This window comes from Syngnathus scovelli, chromosome 8 (assembly GCF_024217435.2).
Source record: "Syngnathus scovelli strain Florida chromosome 8, RoL_Ssco_1.2, whole genome shotgun sequence".
Lineage (NCBI taxonomy): Eukaryota > Metazoa > Chordata > Actinopteri > Syngnathiformes > Syngnathidae > Syngnathus > Syngnathus scovelli.
Window position 1 is genome coordinate 11,299,070 of NC_090854.1, and position 19,734 is coordinate 11,318,803.

General features: G+C 44.2%; 1 protein-coding gene across 9 annotated transcripts; it reads right to left on the bottom strand.

Moving 5' to 3' along the window:
• Positions 1 to 151: 151 nt before the first annotated feature.
• On the bottom strand, positions 152 to 19,400 carry LOC125973291 (hyccin 2). 9 transcript variants are annotated; one of them, XM_049727291.1, is made up of 15 exons: positions 19,228 to 19,400; positions 15,213 to 15,321; positions 13,068 to 13,144; positions 12,542 to 12,605; positions 11,857 to 11,958; positions 10,993 to 11,172; positions 9,531 to 9,611; positions 9,199 to 9,314; positions 8,763 to 8,858; positions 8,259 to 8,375; positions 7,935 to 8,036; positions 7,334 to 7,421; positions 7,085 to 7,241; positions 6,472 to 6,621; positions 152 to 3,875 (listed from the first exon to the last, which is right to left on the bottom strand). In XM_049727291.1, exons 4-15 carry the CDS (start codon positions 12,590 to 12,592, stop codon positions 3,253 to 3,255), a joined length of 1,863 nt encoding a protein of 620 aa, XP_049583248.1. In that variant the 5' UTR covers positions 12,593 to 12,605; positions 13,068 to 13,144; positions 15,213 to 15,321; positions 19,228 to 19,400; the 3' UTR covers positions 152 to 3,252. The 9 variants fall into 9 exon arrangements, with proteins under 9 accessions (XP_049583248.1, XP_049583249.1, XP_049583247.1 ...); XM_049727292.1 differs by lacking the exon at positions 15,213 to 15,321 and having other exon boundaries at positions 152 to 3,872; XM_049727290.1 differs by lacking the exon at positions 15,213 to 15,321.
• Positions 19,401 to 19,734: the final 334 nt, after the last annotated feature.

Here is a 19,734-nt window from a genome sequence, read left to right on the forward strand (position 1 = left end):
TAAATTGTGCTAACTATGCTACTGGTTAGCAGGAACGAAAGGGCATTATTTTATGTATGTTCACAAGATTTACTTTTTGAATTTACAAAATTAGTATCTTAATTTATTTGAATGCACCACCTACGTCCAAAACAAACAAAACATGGAGCCATTTCAAACTTTCTTACATCACAATATTTATTCAACAATATACAGCTCTCTACATTTCAGACTTACTCTCCATTTTGTACACTTTGTATATTTACACGATTGAAAATAAGTCTCTCCACGTATATTGTCTCAACAGTACAGTGTTTGTCGCACTTGCATCTTTTTCATCCAAGCCTTCTCTCCTCTCCTCACGTGACGGATGTCGAGATGGTCGCACAGCACTTTGGAGGAGAGCGTTTGCCGCCATTTGGATTCACCAAATCGAGCATGAGGAGGAGATGAGGGGGATTCCATGTTGCATAGAATTCTATTCAGACGACGAGAACAGAAAATTTGGTGCTGCCAAGTGTTCAATAGAGTCTTTTGTTTGTTAAAATAAACTCCTGAGACACTCTGGGACTTAACCTTTTGGCATTTCAAAAAAAGACAAAAAACAACAACCCATTAGTTTTAAACGGTTGAGAACACAAACAGCACTGTGTGGCGGATGCGACATTACAGAAAAATACATCTTTAGAAGAGACTAAAAACCCTGCACTGAGCGTATACACATCGACATATACATATATCATATACTATATAATCATCTTTTATATTTTTCCAGTAAAGGTGGATGGATTAAAGTGCATCACAATGATTGAAAACTTAAGTTTGTCGGACATGCAGAGCTGAAAAGAAACTTTGAAATCATTTGGACCAGACTAGAGAAACCTCCAAAGTTATACACGTGGACCAGCATAAAAGGGTGTTTAAATTTTCCCTTAAAAAAAATAATAATTCATTGTTTTCCCGAGGGTAAAATTTGTTTGTGAACCTTCAACAACTTCAGCCGTACAACAACAACAACAAAAACCCTACCTGATGTTCAGTTTGTGTGTGTGTTGGGGGGAGGTCTAAAAAAGAATTAGAAAATTTGGAACCGTTTGTAAACAAATAATTGTCTCTGTAGTGCCTGCTGACCCATCAAGTAAACAATTAAACTTGACAGGCTGGGTTAAGATCCAGAGCCTTTCAATAATTATGCCATCCAAAACACAAAGGCAAAAGGTAAGCAGAGCTGCACTGAGTTTTGTTGTCTGAAGAAGAAACTGCTTGTCATTTTTGGTCGTATGACACGCCACAACTTAAAAGAAGAAGTTACAAATCAAAAAGTGCCTTGGAACATATGGAGCCGCACTTTCAAGGTTCCACTGATGACTTGGGCGTGGGTGGTCAGTATGAAACGCACGTTAGGTGATGGCGGGTGATCACTTCACCTGCAATACCACATGCATATTTTACGACAACGGACAAAGAGAAACAATCACCAACCCTCCAGCCGGTCCCTATGTCATCTCGGGTCATATACAGCCAACGAGTATGTACAATCACCATGTATCCTCGCTTCAAAGACACCATGACGACAATACCCCCCCATCCCCCAAAAAAGTGCAGTTATGTACAGTAGTTCCCATCACCTATGAATTTAAAACAAAACAAAAAATCAAAACCGTGTTCAACTTAAGACAGGCAAGCAAATAAGTTGTTTAAGGACAGGATGCGCGTTGGCACGTGTGGTGACGAAAGAACGGTGGGGTGACACTGGGGTACGACGAGCATGCGGCTCAGGAGGGGATTTCACGTAACTTAAGGCGAGTGGACAGTGTGAGGAGTCCAAACAATTGCACTTACATAAGAAAACATAAAAAAAGTAAGACATCTTAAAAGAGCAGTTGAATGGATCCAGTTGTTTGGAATGACGCCAAACGGATGACAGCCATTTTGTATATGAAGAAATAGGATGGGCTAATTCAAGCGCCCAATGTCCCAACCTAATGGGCTCTTGGTGAAAACACGTGATGAGGTAGAGAAAACATGTTCCACGACAACTGCATTAACTCAATAGAACGCTATGACAGCCGCTCGCCACTAGAGGTCAGACAAAGGCCAGCATGACGAGCTAATGCTTGGGGAACCAATCATTTGAATATTCTGTCCACAGAGTACATGTATATTTCTCTCTATATATATTTGTATATTATTACATTTGGTAATAATGACTGCAGTAGTGATTTCCTCAAGTCCCAGGTCGGGACTCCTTAATGAGTTCCAGTTTGGTTTGACAGCACACCAACACAGATTGAACTCTGTATACCATTTAACATTGAAAATAACCGACATGTGTTAACTTGAACATCCGACCTTCTTTCTTTGGATTGCCACTTAAAAAAATAACTGAAATCTCCTCAAACCACCATATATATATACACATCTATATTCCTGATTTAAAAAAAACAGCAATTATCGGGCAAGATTTAGCAAGTGAGCGCGATTGCACGTGTACCCGGGAATGACGGGAGGGATGAGGAGGACAAAGAGCAACGACGCCTTTCCGCGGGGGAGTATTGCTGAGTGAATGTCGACTCAAACTAAAGATGAAATGTCAAGGAACCACTGCATGAAGCCGAGAATCTTGCCGTTTCCCTTTTAGGAGCCTGAGGATTTACCTCTTTTCCACACTTGAAGATTTACAGACACACACATACATCCACATGCAGCGGATATAAAAAGTCGACACACACCTGTTCAAATCCTAGATTTTTGTGATTAAAATAATGAGACCCAGCTAAATCATTTTGGAACATTTCACACCATTAATGATTTCCTTCTGAGGGCCAATAGAACTGTCAAAACCTTATATTTCATACAGTATAGGCTGCACAACAAACTGATGAATTACTAGTTTTCAAATCAAACCATTTAAATATTTAAAAAAATGACTGGGAATAAAAAATGCTAGCAATATCGCTATTTTTAAAAGTGAAGACAATTTGTAATTTGAGTATTGACACATGAAGTCGATGTACAATTTGTCTTCGCGGGCCACCTAAAATGATGTGGCGGGCCGTATCTGGCCCCCGGGTTTTTGAGTTTGACACCAGTGATTTATGCGGTCCATACAACTCAATTAAATATACAAATTTTTTTTGCCCCTGTCTCAGCAAGAATAATTTCAATTGAGTTGTAAGCGTTAGAGGTCACTCGAAATGATTTATCGTGGTTTCAACATAATCTTGCATTTAAACAGGGGTGTGTAGACATTTGGTATATCCACTGTACATGTCAAACCTGTGATATGATCTGCATGTTGAAGCTGGGGGATCGGGACTGCTTGGTCAGGGGAGTCCCAGGGGACACGAGAGGGTCGTCCGGCCTGATCGTTTGACCCTCCTGCAGGCTGACGGTGGAATGGCGGTGGGCGCCGCCGGCGGGACGCCCGCCGTCCTCGGCTGAATCTCCACCGCCGCCACCCTCCCGTTCCTGTCTGCCGCCGTTTAAGCTGAAGGCCATGCAGTCAAAAGACTTGCTGGAGGAGGTGCTGCCAGTCCGTACCAGAGGCGGTCCGGAGGGGAAGCTCAGGTGCTTCTTGATGGGACTCAGCTGGATGGCGTCTAGTCGGATGCTGGCCGGGGGCGACTGCTTCCTCTGGTGCTGCCGCTTGACCTCCGCCGCCGACGCGTCGGCATGCTTCGCTGCCTCGGGCTTGTCTCGCTCCTTGTCCCGGGACAATCGGGCCGTGATGGCTTTCTTGATGTTGCTGCCGCCGCTGCTCTGGCTGCTGGGCCTCGGACCACCGCCCGCTCTGGTGCCGCAGGGCTGGCTGCTGTTGGATGCCCCGGAAGAGAAACCCTCGTCTGGGTCGTTCGCGTTGAAGGAATCCTCGCCGCCGCTCATGCCGTCTGCTTCTAGTTTGATCACATTTGAGTTGTTAAAGCGTTGCTTAACATCAGAACAATATACAACATTACATGGTTTATAAAATGTAGCTCAGGAGCTGCATTAGCTCTGCAACAAACAGAACATACTGACCTTGAGCCAAGAGTTACACAGTGGTGTGCTTAAGTCTTAGGCCACAGTCAAGAGTTGTTGTTTTTAGCTATGATGACCACACAGGCATGTCGGCTAAAGTGCACTTCTTATGCACTTAAATTATGTATCCACTTTTCATGTTTTCTTTCTGTAGTGAATAACAAGGCTATTAGTGAGTCTTCAACTTTTAACTGCTGTGAAAACGACCAATACAAATTTTGAAGGGGGCCAAGACTTTTGCACAGGACTGTATTATTACATTAACAATTGTGTGGTCATTGATGATAATTTCATATCAGGCTCAGCATTCATGTTAACAACTCAGTATCCCCGTTCTTTGGTTAGAGGGGATGAAGATAGTTGATTTTATTTAAAAAAAAAAAAAAAAAAAAGCATGGTCAAGAGAGACAGCCGTTGGTCTCCATCATGCACTCTTAGGACAAGCAAGCTAAACAGACGGGGCAGAAAAGAGGCCGTATTCACATGCAAAGAACATGAGGACAGGGGAAGCTGCATGCTCTCCATTTCTTCCTCCTGCGGCACCGCTTGGTCACATGGCCGACCGGCCGAATCCAGCCTGCTAATCTGCGGAGAGTGCCAAAGCCACTCCAAACGCTTCACGAGATTGATGGCGCGGCGCTTTGTGCTGACAAGTAGCCGAGGCAACTGGGCGAGTGCACGAGGCTAGAACGCTCACGCATGTACAGGGATGCTTGAAATAGTATGTCAAGGATGGCTATGAATATTGGGATGCCTTGATCAATCAATCAATCTGACATTAGCCGCATAGATTCTTAAAGACATTTTATGCGTCCAATTTCATGTTCCGGCACAGGGATCAAAAGATCCATAAAATTAGGATTAGATTTGTTCGGTGTAGAAAGTCATCCTACTGTAAGATGAAGCTCCCAAGGTGAGACTAGTGACATAAGTCGTAAATATTCAGAGCACACAACGCATTACAATCTCGATACGGAAGATTGTTCAGCGAACACCTCTGACGAAACTAATCATTATTCATTATGTCTGCATGTGTGTGTGCAGAATATTTGATACGGCGCTTGTACTCATTACATTGTGCGAGTGACCATAATGTTGTGGCTGGAGGGCACTGGCACTTCATTCCATCATAAATTAGTGACACCTAACAGGAGAGTATGTAGAAATAAAAACTATTTCTTTCACAGTGCCAAATTGTGTCGCACGGAGTGAATTATCACAAAAGCACCTTAATTGATTTGCTCTCAAGACTATTAAATGCCTCAAACCTCGGCACATTTGGTGCAGCGTATAGACAGCACAGTTACTAGCAAACACGAGTACAATCGAGTTAGCACAGACAAGATCCTTCTTCCCAGTCCTCTCCAATGGAAGAGCTGCAGAAAGAACTTTCAAGGAAAGAATCATGCAAAGACATCTGAGCAGTACCTTCTGTCATAGGTTCAACATCCAAAGAGCACAGAGAGAAATGAAGAGACAAGACAAAATGGGCGAGATGGTGGACTCTAGCGATTATTTGTGAAGCACCGCTTGACATTTTGGTTAATACAGACAAAGTTATTGACTTGACCTTGTCACATATGACGTTAGGAACTCTGGAAAGTTTGCTAAAGCATGGACATGCATGACAAGAGGGCTCGTTCCCACTCACTGAGCTGAGGGAGGGACGTGACGTGGCAGAGGACTGCGCTGGCAATCACCAACGCCAAACAGAAGGGCGAGTCGCCCGTGTGAAAGCGTGGGGCCAAGTGTGAGCGAAAAAGCGGTGCACTGAGCCGCAGCGTGGAAACAAGACGTCAGGTGCTCTGCCGGTCATCTAAAATAGAGCCACTTATATGGATGAGAAAGACTGTCTCCATGACTCAGTGAGTGACAAGGGGCAAAGTAAGAATGTACGCGAGGGAGGGAGGGCAGGAGGGAAGAGCGAGAGGTTTCGACAGGGCCATGCAACAAGGCCACTTCCTTCCAAGCCAATTGGCAACTCTTCCATTTGTCGGGCAAAGAGCAGCAGGATGTTAGCTAAGGGTGGGTGTGTGGACAAGTTAAAACCACGTTTCCACCAAGCGCTACGCTTCAGTTAAGCTGTTTCCCCTCCACAAATTTCAAAACGAAATGAATTAATATTTTGGGAGTGTTGACTTTTTTTTTTTTTTTAAAACATTCAGCCAATTAATAGGTTTATCAGGATTTGTTTCTGCCATTTCACCATATCAGCATTGCTTTAAAAAAAAAAAAAAAAAAAATCACTGCCGGAGGGTTTCCAAAAACATAGCACTGCTGGACTTTTGAACCTTTTTTTTTTTTTTTTTTTTAAAACATGTATTAAAGTTAACCAAAATGTACTCGCTTGGTGAAAACGGGGCTGAAGGTTACTCGAGGGGAATGCAGAGGCAGTAAAGAGAAATCCCGCAAAGCTGTAGGGGAGGAGAGAGGGGGGGTTGCTGCCCAGGGTGTCCGCCCCCTGTGCCCTACCCTCGAAAGTGATGGGGGGAATGACGCTGCTGCTGTGATGGTGGCCGTGAGGGCCCCCTCCTCTCTGCTCATTGGCCGATGGGTGTCGGGCGGGATTAGGTCGCGCGACGGCGACGCTAGGCTCTGCGTCGCTCGAGAAGTCAAAACAATCTGGGAGTCAACAACACAGACGGGGAAACGTGCTTCTTTAATGGCAGCGCGTCTTGGGCCACCTTTTGTCTCATCAATTTACTGGAATTGCCAACAATAAAAACTACAATCCTAAAAGCGACCGGCCTTCTATGAAGATTAAGGCGGAGGAATTTGCAAGCACCATTTTGTCATGACTTTCTTGCAGAAGAAGCAGTGAGACAAACTACATGATGACAACTACACAAAGTGACAGGAGACACCATTTTGCACCAATGGTGTGACAGGATTCTTTTCTCACTGCTCAGAAGATCAAAACAAAACATGAATCAATCATTTTCTCACCTAAAAGCTGCTTCTTGTGGCCTTTCACACATTGAGAAACATCATGTAAATATTTGCATGACTTCCATACAGTGATAAAAAGATGAGGGGGGGGGGGTATATATAAATGATAGCGTGCTGTCTCTTCCCGCAACCTTACCCTCTCTCTTCCAGCGGTGGCGTCGGATGGAGGCGGTGGTGATGGCTGAGATGGAGATGCGCCTTACGGTGGGTGTGACTTCCACCTGCAGAACTTTGCGGCCCTGAGGTTCGTTTGGGGCGCTGTCTGGCAACGAGTTCTTCATGGCGTTGCCCAGCTGAGGGTTGACGACACAGAGGGAACATCAACGTGGCTCCCAAATGAAGAAGGTTGAATGGTTCCACACGACTGTTTAAAACTGTCACTTACCAGAAGAGGCTGGGAGTAAAGCTCCAGCTGGGATCGGTACAAAATGTCCTCCAAAGCTTCACGACCCATCTCCCACTCTCCGTTGTATCTACGTACGCAAACATAACATCAAATATTAGCAATGATAACATGAACCCAGTTCCTTGGTTTTTCTAAGCGTGACAGAGTGAGAGTCGCCACCATCTTCTCTTGACAGTATGTGGCACTAAAATTATTGGGGAGCATATTAACCTAAATCCAAGAGTGTTGTCTTCAGCCGTTTTGAGCCAAGGATGCCTGTGAAAGCACGGCATGCAAATGAAGCGCCCAGGATTAGTCAAAAAATAAATAACAAAATAAAAGGGGAATATTTCATCTCTCTTAATGCTCATGTCGTCTGTAGTCCGACCAATCTCCTGATTGCCGCTGCGCTTCTTCAGGGGAAAAATTAAGCCGACAGTAGATTGGTCACACTTGTCTTTAGCGCGTCACGCAAAGCGGCGGTGATTTGAGTCGCTGCGAGATCAGGGGAGCCCCACTCGCTAAGGACGAAATATCATTGGGGAGGCCGTAATCAGCTTTGCGTCGGTCGGTTGGTCACTCTCATGAGGGTTGAAATCACCTGCTTCCCTGGCTCGCTGCTGATGTAATCAGCCTGCGCTGAGAGGAGTGTCTGTCCTTGGCACCGTGAGAGTTTGCAACATTGGAATGCAGTCTGTCTACACTGGTTAAGTACAATCACAAAACAACAAATGGATTATATATAGAATTTAAAAAGCTATTTAAAAAGCTCCTCCCAGTATAATCCACCTCTGCTGGCACGTCAATAAGAACAGACCATTATTCTAAAAGGGGTACTTGTGGCTTGAGTTTTTGGAATTGATTGCGCAAGTGTGCCTAATGAAGTGGCCGCCGGGCGGCGACGCCGATCGGCTGAGACACTCACATGGCATGATAAACAGCAGTCAGCATTTGCACCATGAACTCCGGGTCCAAGAGCACGCGGTTGGGAGGCTCCCTCCAGAGTTTCTGCTGTTGCCGCGGGAAACCACACACACACAACCTGAGGATGACACACACACACGAGGCTTAACTCGAGGGCTGAGCATTGTTCCGGCGCCGTGCAATCTCCACAGTCAAGCCTTGCCGTCTGTCTAAAGTGCGCTCGCTCCAGGCGTTGTTCGCCTGCCTGCTCGCCACTCTTTTAGTCATTCGGAAACACTAGTGCAGTGGCGCCATTTCTGGCCAAATCCTCGCGGCGCGAACGGCTCATCTTGTGAATCACATATCGATTCTGACTGCAAAACACGGCTGGAAAAATGAAAAAGCGCAATTGCGTTGAAAATGTGTTTCCGATCGGTGCGGTCGCCAAATGTCAAAGAAGTGAAGAGTCATACAGATTGAAGTCAAAGTCGCATATATATGCTGTGTGGGTGCGTGCAATCCTCACCGGGAGCTCATTCTGCAGACTGACTGATAGGAGGACAGGGGCATGTAGACCACGGCCGAGTTGTAGCACAGCATGAGGAAACACAGCACCTCAAATCTGCAAACGAGCGTCACAAAGACATGGCAATAATAATTCCAGCACAACTGAGGCAGGTTTTTCTATTCTGCCACCTTAACCATTAGCGAAGCGTTTTACACTTGAAAATAATCTGCGTTTTTCCACCTGCACGTCCGCATCGAGATCCTCAAGACCTCCAAAGTAAGCGCCATAATCGACCGGGTGCAGTGGAGGTAAACGACCGGCCGTGTATCATCGCAGCGAAGCGTCAACCCTTGCAGGGTTTTCCAGTTTCTTGTCGTAACCAATATTTCAGTCCGACACACGGAGTGCTCAAAGGAAACCGGGGTCTTGATGAAGTCTGCCGATTCTATCGTACCTGTTTTGAGCCGTGAAGGTCTCTCTCTGAGGGTGGAGGCCGCTGTACACCACTCGGATCAGGTCGTGTTGACACAGAGCCCCCTCTGTCAAGGCCATGGAACCCAAGCTTGAAGGCTACAGCAAACACAAATACACTATGAATGGAAAGAATTTGAACAATTACTCCACTCACTACTTATGATAATGAATGAAGTGGAAGCACACAGAGGCAATGAAGCCCAAATGTTTGGAGAACAGTGCGAGCGCAGCCCAGCGGGGGACAAGAAAAGGAAGAGGGAATCTTCGCCAAAGCTGACCTGCTTATGTAAATACGCGCTCAGTAATTCTCACCTCATGATAAATCGACGGTTTGGATAACGAGGGGATGGTGAAGGAAAGGAGCTTGCTGTTGCCGTCTTTGTCCACAATCTCCTGGTGAGCAGAAAAGATGACAGAGAAGCCATGTCATGAAAGCGATGGAGCATTTCTCCTGGTCCCCGAGAATGAGCAACGATGTTTACACTGTAACTTCCCAAGACACGTCAATCACAATAATTACAGTTGGCTCGCACATATGTTTGCTCTTCGTCCTTCTCTTGTAAACCAGCTAAAGGGGAAGACGAGCGCTTCCTCACACGAGTTATCAACAAAGCGGCTCGCCGTCTTTCTGCTCTCTCAGCGTGTGAAGACCGATAACAACATCATTACGATTGCATCGTCAAATCTGCATTTTTTAAAGCGTGAAGAGGAAACCAGGAGAGGTGAAATCTCTTGAGAATGCAACAAGCAAGCTAAGCTAATCAAATGGTAAGCGACAAGGCAAAATGGATTCATTTTACTTTCCACAGTAAAACGGGATGAGATTCTGGAGCGAGCAGAAAAATCATTCAAATCAATTCCCTTATGAGGAGCTGAGAAATGTCAATAGTTTTATTAAAACCACCGCCGATTCCTCAGAGGGATTCATGATCTATATTTTAATGGACTGTGATGGCAAACAGGTTCAAATGCATCATTCATTCCTCGTGACACACTTAGTCCGGCCGCCTTGATATGCGCTCGTGTGTGGCACTGCTAAGCAGCAAGCTGTTTATCACAGCCCAAGAATGAAGAGCGTGCGAGGCGTGCTGCTCGTGTGCAGAATGAGAAGAATAAATTATGCATGAATATACTTTCAGCGGCATCGGCTGAAATGGAGTGCCATCTATTGACGTCTCTCGCTCTTCGCACATATTCAAGATGAGCTTTTAAAGCCACGTCCCATTAGCTGTTGGTTTTTTCCTGTTGCTTTTCTTTCAGGTCGTGCAAACAGTGCACTTAATAATTTGCTATTATGCCACTTGGAATTTTCCACATTAAATCACTATCTATTCACCTTCTATCCATTTGAATTGAGAAAAAAAATGTTGAAATATATCCCACATTCAGTGTCAGCCCTAAAAGCGTAACGTGTGCATTCCTCATCAATAATGCGAGACAAGGCCTCGTGTATCATCTGACCCAAATGCTCCCAAACGCTTGTACCGTGAAATTTTTATTTATATTCTAGCAAAAGCAATATTGCTAGATGCTTTACTGTATCCTGGTTATTCTATATCCTGCTATATCTAAAAAGACTTCTTCTTTCTGCATGTTTCAGTTGCTACTTTGCATGCCTCTAAGCCACAGTGCACTAGCGGCTTATTATCGATTTAATTTTTAATCTATTGGGTACAAATGTATCTTTGTTAATGCCAGCAATTCAAATGATAGTGACAGGACACCTGTGGAAAGCAGGCTTGCTAATCCACTGCTAGAGCAACACGACACCCACCAGGTTGTAGATGCCGAGGAGGAGGGCCTCAATGCAGCCATTGCTCTGCCGATCTCTGCTGGCCGTGACTCGAAGATACACCCACACCAGCTCGGGCAGAAACTGCATGGTGAAACGCCGCAGGCGGTTCTCAGAGCTGCGGTAGAGCTCGAACAGCTGGTGGCACACGGGCTCCAATAACTGGATGGATCAAAAGGGGACGTGCGTAAGAACATACCAACGTGTGCCTGTGGCTAATGCGTTGAACTGACGAGGTTCAACGCACACTAGTTGCCCCCCCAATCATCTGTCGGCACATCGTAGCTTTCTAACATGAATGCCAAACCTCTTCACATAACCGAAAGAGGCTTGGGGGCAAAGTCGAGTCAATAATGGGAGGCGCAGGGAAGTAAGGAGGTAAATCAACATCGTGAAAGTCAGGGAGGATGGTCTGGAAAAAGGCAGCCAGCGCGCCCTTGTTCGGGCCTTTTACTGCTGATTAACTCGAGAGTCTAAAGAGCGCTCTTGTGTACACGCGCAAAACTTTGGCCCAACAGGTTATTGACACCGATCCATTTCTTTCATGCACACCTTCTTCCAAATGGGATTGCAGAGGCAAAGGATTGAGATTGGAAATTAATTTAAGTCTGCGGTTGGTTGATATCAAATTTGACCATGAAGGAGAAGCGAGGAAAAAGGCTGCCAAGATAATGAGATTTTCTCACTGAATCACTCGTGTAAAATTAGAGTTCCATATCACTGAGCGTTTCTAGCCCCCAAGATTGTCTTCACGTCACAAAAGAAATTGTAGAAAGTGACTCTTTGGTACTTTTATTTTCCCTCTGATTCAGCCTGAATGTGGGTGTGTTTTATCTTGTATGTCACCTCATTTCCAGGATCTTGGATGACCCTGTACAGCGCTGGTACTAAGGATTTCTTCAAATGCAGGCTGCCGGCATAACTTGAGAGCTGGGTTTCTGGTAAGGACTGGGTAAAAGGAGAAGAAAAAAAAAAAACCTTAGTTTGACAGAGTGACGACACTTTTGTAATTTTTGAAAGTATTGGCTGGCTCTATGACACAACAACAAAGCAGCATTTCATCATTTCCATGCATATGAAGTAACATTAAATAAACGCCGTAGTGGTCCCTGAAATCAAATTGCTTAAATAATTCAAATTGTGAGACAGGACCAAATAACATCAGTGAAAAAGTGCCTCTCATTAACGGCAATGTGAAAAATCTCTCAGAGACACCTGAAAAGAAAGAAAAAAATCTGACAGGTTCTCATAATTGCCCAAGGTGAGGAAAACGGATCTCCTCGAGAAAAGGACTTGACATCAAATTAGAAGAGGCAGATTGAACCTCGGGGTGCTTCGCACAATGCCTTCCATTGAGCATTTCTTCACATTTTCCTACAGAAACACTAGCTGCCTTTCTCTCTTATTAACCCTTTATCACGCATACTTGAGTTTTAAACTGGATGTAAATACAGTGTGTGTTGAATTAATTTCTAAAAAATGTAAAGACCTCCTCCTTAATTAATAGGGGTCACAAATGACATTGCATTACCTTGAATTCGGAGAGCCATTCTTCCACAACTCCGCGCTCTGAACCCAGCATCTTCCTCAGCTGCCTGGTGGGAAAAAAAAGCAACCCTCAGTTGACCTTGTTAATGACACCTAATGAAAATTCAATTCTATTCGAGCGTGGCATATTACTAAACTTATTTGTCCCCTCAAATGACACCACAAAATAATAATAAGAGAGGAGCTAGTGACTCACTGCATGGCACTGGCCACACGGTTACATAATGCGCTAGCTACTATGCTGACCTCACCTGTCACCATGCATCAACGAATAACAACCCTCCATTTGCGCCATCCCCTGATGATAAAATTTACGTGGGCAGCTTTCGGCTTGGCAACTTCCATTTTTGTGACATATGCAAATCAAACATGCACGCACAACTTGAACTGGGATAATTAAGACGCATCAAATAAAACCATATGGACTCTGTTTTGCTTATGCAAGCGTCTATTGCATCAATTTTATTATTTATATACTAGTGTTACGTACTTTGTCTTTGTTTTCTTACCTCGGTGAGGGACAACTCAGATCTCCGCAGGGAGAGTCGAATGGTTTTCGACTAAGTCGCACATCTTTGAGCGTCACCTGAGACGAGAGCAGACATCATCGACAATTAACACAAATAGTGGTATCCCGGTGTTTGAAAATTGAAACGACATACACAAAGCTGGCGAGGACAGCGGAAGGAAAAGTCGTCGAATGACTGAAAATAAAGTACTTTATAAATAAATTTGAAGTTTTTGTCTAGGGTCGTTGTTGTTCACTTATTAGGCGTCTGACAAAATAAAAGAAGAGAGAGCACGAGCTGTTAAAGAATTTTAATTCAAAGGTCTGAGGGAACAGACTGTGACAGTCATTATTTGAAACACTAAATAAGACATTTTGGGGGGGGTGCCTCGAATTGTAGACGGTTCATTAGAGTGCAATTTAACTGTTTTAGTTCCTCACAAAGTGGCTCGAGTATATCCAAATCATCTGTGTGAATAAATTATTCAAAAAGTTCTCACTGCGCCGAAGACATTTGGCTTTCTGTTGCGCTCACAACATTTTTCACCCTCCCTGGGAAGCCATTTTCCCCAACACAGTATTTAACTGGCCAATGAGCTGTCACAAATTTCTACACAATACGTCGTCACATAACCGGGTCGCACAAACGACAATAAGCAAACTTCCCTACATGTGCCATTCCTTCAATATACAAGATTAGCTCATTGTGTTTGCAAAGGACTAGCAAAGCAGCGACCCATCCTGTTTACAGCACCGCAAACCCATATTACAATAGAATGATAAATAGTTCCCTTTGTTGGAACAAAGCCAAATAATGGACTTCAAATACACAATGTATTCATCCATTATTGAATTTGTAGTCTGGCCTAGCCAGGCAAGGCTTTCCATCTAGAACAACTGTCTTGACTATTTATGCAATTAGGAATCCACAATAGTGCCAGTCTTATCTCAGCGTTGTAAACACAATAAATGACTCACTAAAAACTTTGAGAGCAGGTCTAAGTGGCCAATTAAGTTCAGTCCATTAAGATTTATCCATACAATTTAAGTGACCTATTTCCAGCATGTTCTTGATGGCAACTATTTGGCCGACGACACTCAGTGTCTGCTAAACAAAAGTCAAACTGAATTGCACAGAAATATGTTACAAACCCAAATGAGCGGTGCCAAGTTTCAACAGTCCGACATGACCCTAACCCAAGGTCATCTTAGCTCAACCAACCATGAATTATTGAGCAGGTTGTGTGCTAGTTTGTGCCACTTCTTTCCTTCAAGTCAATATCCAACCAAATGGGCTCATCACATCCTGCAACTCAACGATAACCTAGGAATCTCTCATCCTTTCTGGGCGCACGTTTATTTCCAGGAGGTCTTCGAGGAACACCTACACCCAAACAGCTCATCCAAACATTTTCCATAGGTAAGAGGATTACCTCCTAATACGTGACCCTGGAGAAACTGACGGGTGTAATCCCTGCCCTCTATTAATATGAGAACTAGCCGCTCGGCGGCGGAATGGGATGTCTCCTCAAGGACAGAAAAAGCTTAATTAATAACAAATTCAGCAGTGTGGAATGCTTCATTCTGAAAGGGACCCATTCACTTGCAAAAGAAAACGGACAAGTCCAAAACGACGTGCCATTGAGGTTTGTGTCACAGAGGTCATTGTCAGACAGTCAATATGTTACTGATTCTCCTCCGGGACACAAAAATGGACATGCTCGGGCGGGCTAAATACATCCTGAGCTTGTTTAGCAAGAGTGAATGGCGCTTAAAAAAAAAACCCAAAAAAACAAAACGGTGACGTTTGATACAGACAGAGGGAAGAATTGTCTACACTCAGCATCACCCTTCTCTCGGCGCTCATGGGCCAGGCGAGGGGAACTGAGGCGTACGCACATCCAGAGCTAAAATTAGCAACTGCAGCTGCAGGGCCAGACGTGCTGGGCTGGCTCCATGTTGCAACACACACGCTACACACACACACACACACACACACAGACAGTTGCATCAATTACACTGGACGAGCCACAACATGTGGAGAGAGCGCAGATGAGCACCGGCAACATGCGGCCTCGTCCTCAGACTTGGAATGCAAACACGTACGTACGTACGCACAGTGGAAAACCATCTTGGAATATATTACCTCCGAGTGAGAGGAGGTCAGCGTCTGCTAAGCGAGTTTCAACAAAAGGTTGACCTTGAGCATGACGACCACAGGGCAGACCAAACGCTTTAAACCACAGAAGGAAGAGCTGGGAGAGAGAGAGAGAGAGAGAGAGATGAGGGCTGCATGAATATTCCGAGATCACGACATCGGCATTAAAACGCTGATGATGAGATTTACATTTTGGCTCCATAAAGTGCACTGCGGCTAGCTAGCGTAACAATGACAAAATGCCCAAAGCGGCTAACTGTGGCCAAGCTAATAAGCATTAGTGAGACCACTCCCGATGTTATTATCCTTTTAATACTCTGTGTCGCCTTCCAGAGCACGTTTGTTAACAGGCGGCGCGCTCACCAGAGTACACGCCTACGCTTTCCTTCCACGTATTCCAAATCCCATCTCAACATCAAATAGCTGGCGCTAATTCAAAGGCGCTATGGATCACCCGGGCTTTTGGCCAGCGCTCAACTTTGGACCGACAGGGAGTCGTGACCGAGCGCGGAGTGAAGAGGATGATGCCTGGTTGATGTTATCTAACACTGACCACCCGCGCCTCAAATGACCAATTGTGGGTGCGTTTTGCGTCTTCGTTGGCTTTACGATGACACTTATTCGCAAAGAAAGAGCAACTTTAACATGGCTGATCATGTGAGAATGGTGAATAGAACATTTTCGACAACAGCGGTTGACACGTTTCAAGTAGCGCCATATTTTGACAGAGGAGCATAAAAATAAGTCAAACTAAATTAAATACACAACACCCCATAACATTTCATATAACTCTTGTAACTAATGGGAGCCCAGTGCCGGTTTGTCCTCAACAAGCTGCTCGGCATCTTGGGGTGATTTATTTGTTTTAAACTTCTCACCATTGTCTTTTAATGCTCAATCTCCCCATGCACCAAAGCGGTTTTGATGTCTTCATTTGCAAGTCACAACATATTAGGCAGAACGTGTTGGGTGCGTGCAAAGCCAGCTGGCAATAAATCCGTACTTTAAGTGGGACTGCTGATCTTGTTTCTTAAAAACATTTTTTTTTTTCTGGGAAGGCATAGGCTCATCGGTCTCATTATTTGACATGCTGCCTTTTCTAAGAAGCTTGTGTTGTTTTCTAACTTAATTTTGCAAAACTACATTTAAAAAAAAAATTCTTATAAGCCCTTAATCATATTTACTTTTGAAAAATTTTAACGTCTTTGTGCTGGAGATGGTCTAAGCCTGGAACTGAAATGTTCCTTTTTTGTTAAGTTTTGAAATCCCAACATGGATTTTCAAGCATCAGAATCCAGCTGTTTTTATCCATCCATGAACTGTTTGCTCTTGGCCTCAGGTATGTGCTTTCCGAACACTCCCCGTTGATGTATTTCCAAATATCGATCAATTATGCACTTTGTTGTTCAAGCTAGACTATTTTATGGTTCAATGCTGGGCCTCCCCGACAGAAAGATAATCAAAGAATGGCTTGCTGTTGTGCAGATTGCAGTGGCAGCCAGCACCCAGATAGACAAGGATACATGGCAAAGCAGTGACTCACATCCAGCCGAATGTCAAGCCTGTGCACGAAAGCCGCCTAAAATGATTCCACTATGGCACCAAGACCACATTTTAGAAGCAGAGGGAAGAAAAAGAGACTTATGCAAATTGTGACACATTCAAAGGAAAATGTACTTTGCAGGTATGAAGTCTTGGCTCTTATCTGAAAGCTCTCAGGAAGCGCAAAAAAAAAAATATTATATATATATCCCACTTGATTTTCCTCCAGCGGGGGGAACGTCAGTGGGCTTGAAGCCTGTGTGATCCTCTGAGTCCATGGGGGCGAGCAAGCGCAGTGGAAAACAGTTCCCGCAGCTAATCCATGTCTGGCTAATTACAGCTTTGATCCTTTGGGTGAGCACGTCGCCTAAAAGGGAGGGCGCCGACGCGCGCTGGAGCTGCACGAACATTGTTTCTGTTAAATGGCTTCAATCACACCTGTGTGACAGACACACAGTTGTACGCCGTTGATTCGGTCTCAACTATCCCGACATTCATTTTCAATACATTTTCTTCCGGTGCAGGTGTATCAATGGATCCCAGCTAAATTTGGGTATAAAAGACATTCTGAGGTAGAGGTTTCTTTATTATTATATTTGCAAAAGGGGGAACATTTATTTGATTCCTTAGGTTTGTTTCATGCATTGGCCAATTAATCAAGTGAGGGAGTTTTATTCTACTAGGTATCAAAATTGACATCTCTATTTGGTGGAATTTCACCTATTGCATGTGGATCTGGAACGACATCCGTAAAAGGTGGACAAATGAAGACTCGGCTGCAGCAATTTTGCAGGATGTCTTTTGTAAAAGAGGCTTTTACTTTTTACTGCAATCTCAACAAGAACCACTAAGTTGCACTGATCTTGTTTTATGCGGCGTGTACGTTTAATGCGAAGAGCTTTCGTCGGGCTTCTCGCGCTATCAACAAAGGGAAGATTTATTTTTGAAACCTCGCCATAAACACCCTCACAATTCATTTCCAAAAGCACAGGTGCCATTCGACACTGAACGGGAAAGGATGCGGGGAGAGATTAAACGGGTAATTGGGAGTTTCTGCTCTAAAATAGCCTGCTGTCCTAGTGATAGTCCCAAAACACACAGCCACAGAGACAAGAGAAAGGAAGGAGTGAGGGAGGAGGGGATGATGATGATGATGATAATTGAGGATAAGCAGCAGATGGCATGGCATCAGTTCTGCATTTTTGCCAGCGATGCTATGATTTGAGGAACGCGCCTGTGCAAAGATGAGTGGAATTATTAAAATCCATTATTATGCAACCGGTCAAATACTAATCATTCATGATCCTGTTTTAAAACAACCAAACAGGTAAAATGTGGTGAATGCAAACCAGAACGTCTTTAACAAGTGGCCATCCGCAGCAGAGTAGCTTTGGATCAGCTTCACTAAGGATTAATCCGACAATTATTTCTCCTAGGGAACTCATCATAATGCCTCATTTATTTTCCCAAAGGTTTACAACCCAATCACACAAAAATAAATAGTAAAGATTAAACAAATGAAAAGTCAGCTCATTCGTAGCGTACATGGCACTGGCATTTACAGGGGGGAGTAATTGAGGCATTGGAAATTAAAAAGAAAAATCAAGTATTGTAAAAAATTATAGCAAGGCAGCAGTCTTAAAATTCATTTGTCCTCAATTGACTATCATCCCGTTTTGTTGAGTGAAATTACACTTTTTCCTCATATCATTACAATGAATACATTATAGTTTTTCCTTGCTGAATCACAATGTTTTTGAAGTTATTACTTTAAAAATCACATGTTTCTGTTGAATTTCCTACTTTTAAAAACACTGGCTCTCTTGTAAGACAGAACAATTTTACGCTTCACATTTACAAACGTGGCAGTCACAACCATAACATTGGGTACACTTGCATGATTTAATATACAGGCTGTGTTAACGGGAACATACAACACTGATTAAGAACGTTTTTACCAGATTATCTTTGGGGTTTATTACGTTTATAAAGGCTGGTTGACATCGAGCAGGTGTACCTAATCGAGTGTCCCCTATCTAGTGCCACGGTGGCACAAAAAAAGCACGTTTACGTTACGTACGCTGAACAACATCGCCTGGAGTTACTGTCGTTATATTACATTAAAGCGCTTTTTTTTTTCTTCTTGTGTCCATCCGTACTTTCAAGTCAGTTGAGCGCCACGAAATCTCGTGATCCCCCCCGCAGCTAGCAAACCTTAGCTCGGCTCTTTAGCTTCACCCGTATGAACGTCCTCCGTCCTCGGTGAGGACCAGGCCGGAGACCGACTGCCACACATTGTCAGTTCTGTCCCAACGCTCCAACCGGCTTTTAACACTTAGACGCCACGTACTAATATCGCCTCAGGTACCTTTCAAACGCACACAACCATGATGGTAACGCTTCAAGTCAGCGCCGAATATCCTATTTTCCCTTCCTATCCAGCGAGTCATGGGACACCCACCTGTAGTGACGTTCGTTGCGGTGACTGGGAAGGGGAACCGGTTGTGGTGTTTGACGAGGGCGGTCACCTGGGTCGAGCTTGACGACTCGCGCTGATCCCAGGTTGTGACCGACAACAGCGCTTCCCGTCCCGTGTGCGAGTGCGTGTGTGTTTGAGTGCACTGCGACGATGCTTCAAACAGCGCGGGACGCGATTGGTCGAGCTGAGCGGAAGTACTGCGAGCTGGCTCAGCAAAAGGGGCGGAGGGTGATGCGTTCACAACCGTCGGACTACAGTGATCCCTCGTTTCTTGCTGATAGTTGGTTCCAAGATCCCCCGCGATAGGTGAAAATCCGCGATGTGGAGTCAATATTTGTACGATACCTTTTGATTTTTTAACACTTTATTTTATTTTCAAACACTTTATTGCATTTAAAACACTTTTTAAACATGTTAAAGTTGAACTGACTTTTAGAAACATTCTTTTCATTCATTCAAACATTCATCCTACATTAATTTTTTTTGCAT

What these genes read in the sequence shown, in the direction of transcription:
- LOC125973291 (XM_049727290.1), bottom strand. Translation starts at nt 12,592, where the DNA reads ATGCTGGGTTCAGAGCGCGGAGTTGTGGAAGAATGGCTCTCCGAATTC. An exon ending in ACTGCTGTTTATCATGCCAT is followed by an intron (nt 8,037 to 8,258) that starts GTGAGTGTCTCA and finishes GTACTTAACCAG; the next exon opens with TGTAGACAGACTGCATTCCA. An exon ending in GCAGCGAGCCAGGGAAGCAG is followed by an intron (nt 7,422 to 7,934) that starts GTGATTTCAACC and finishes TTGCGTACGTAG; the next exon opens with ATACAACGGAGAGTGGGAGA.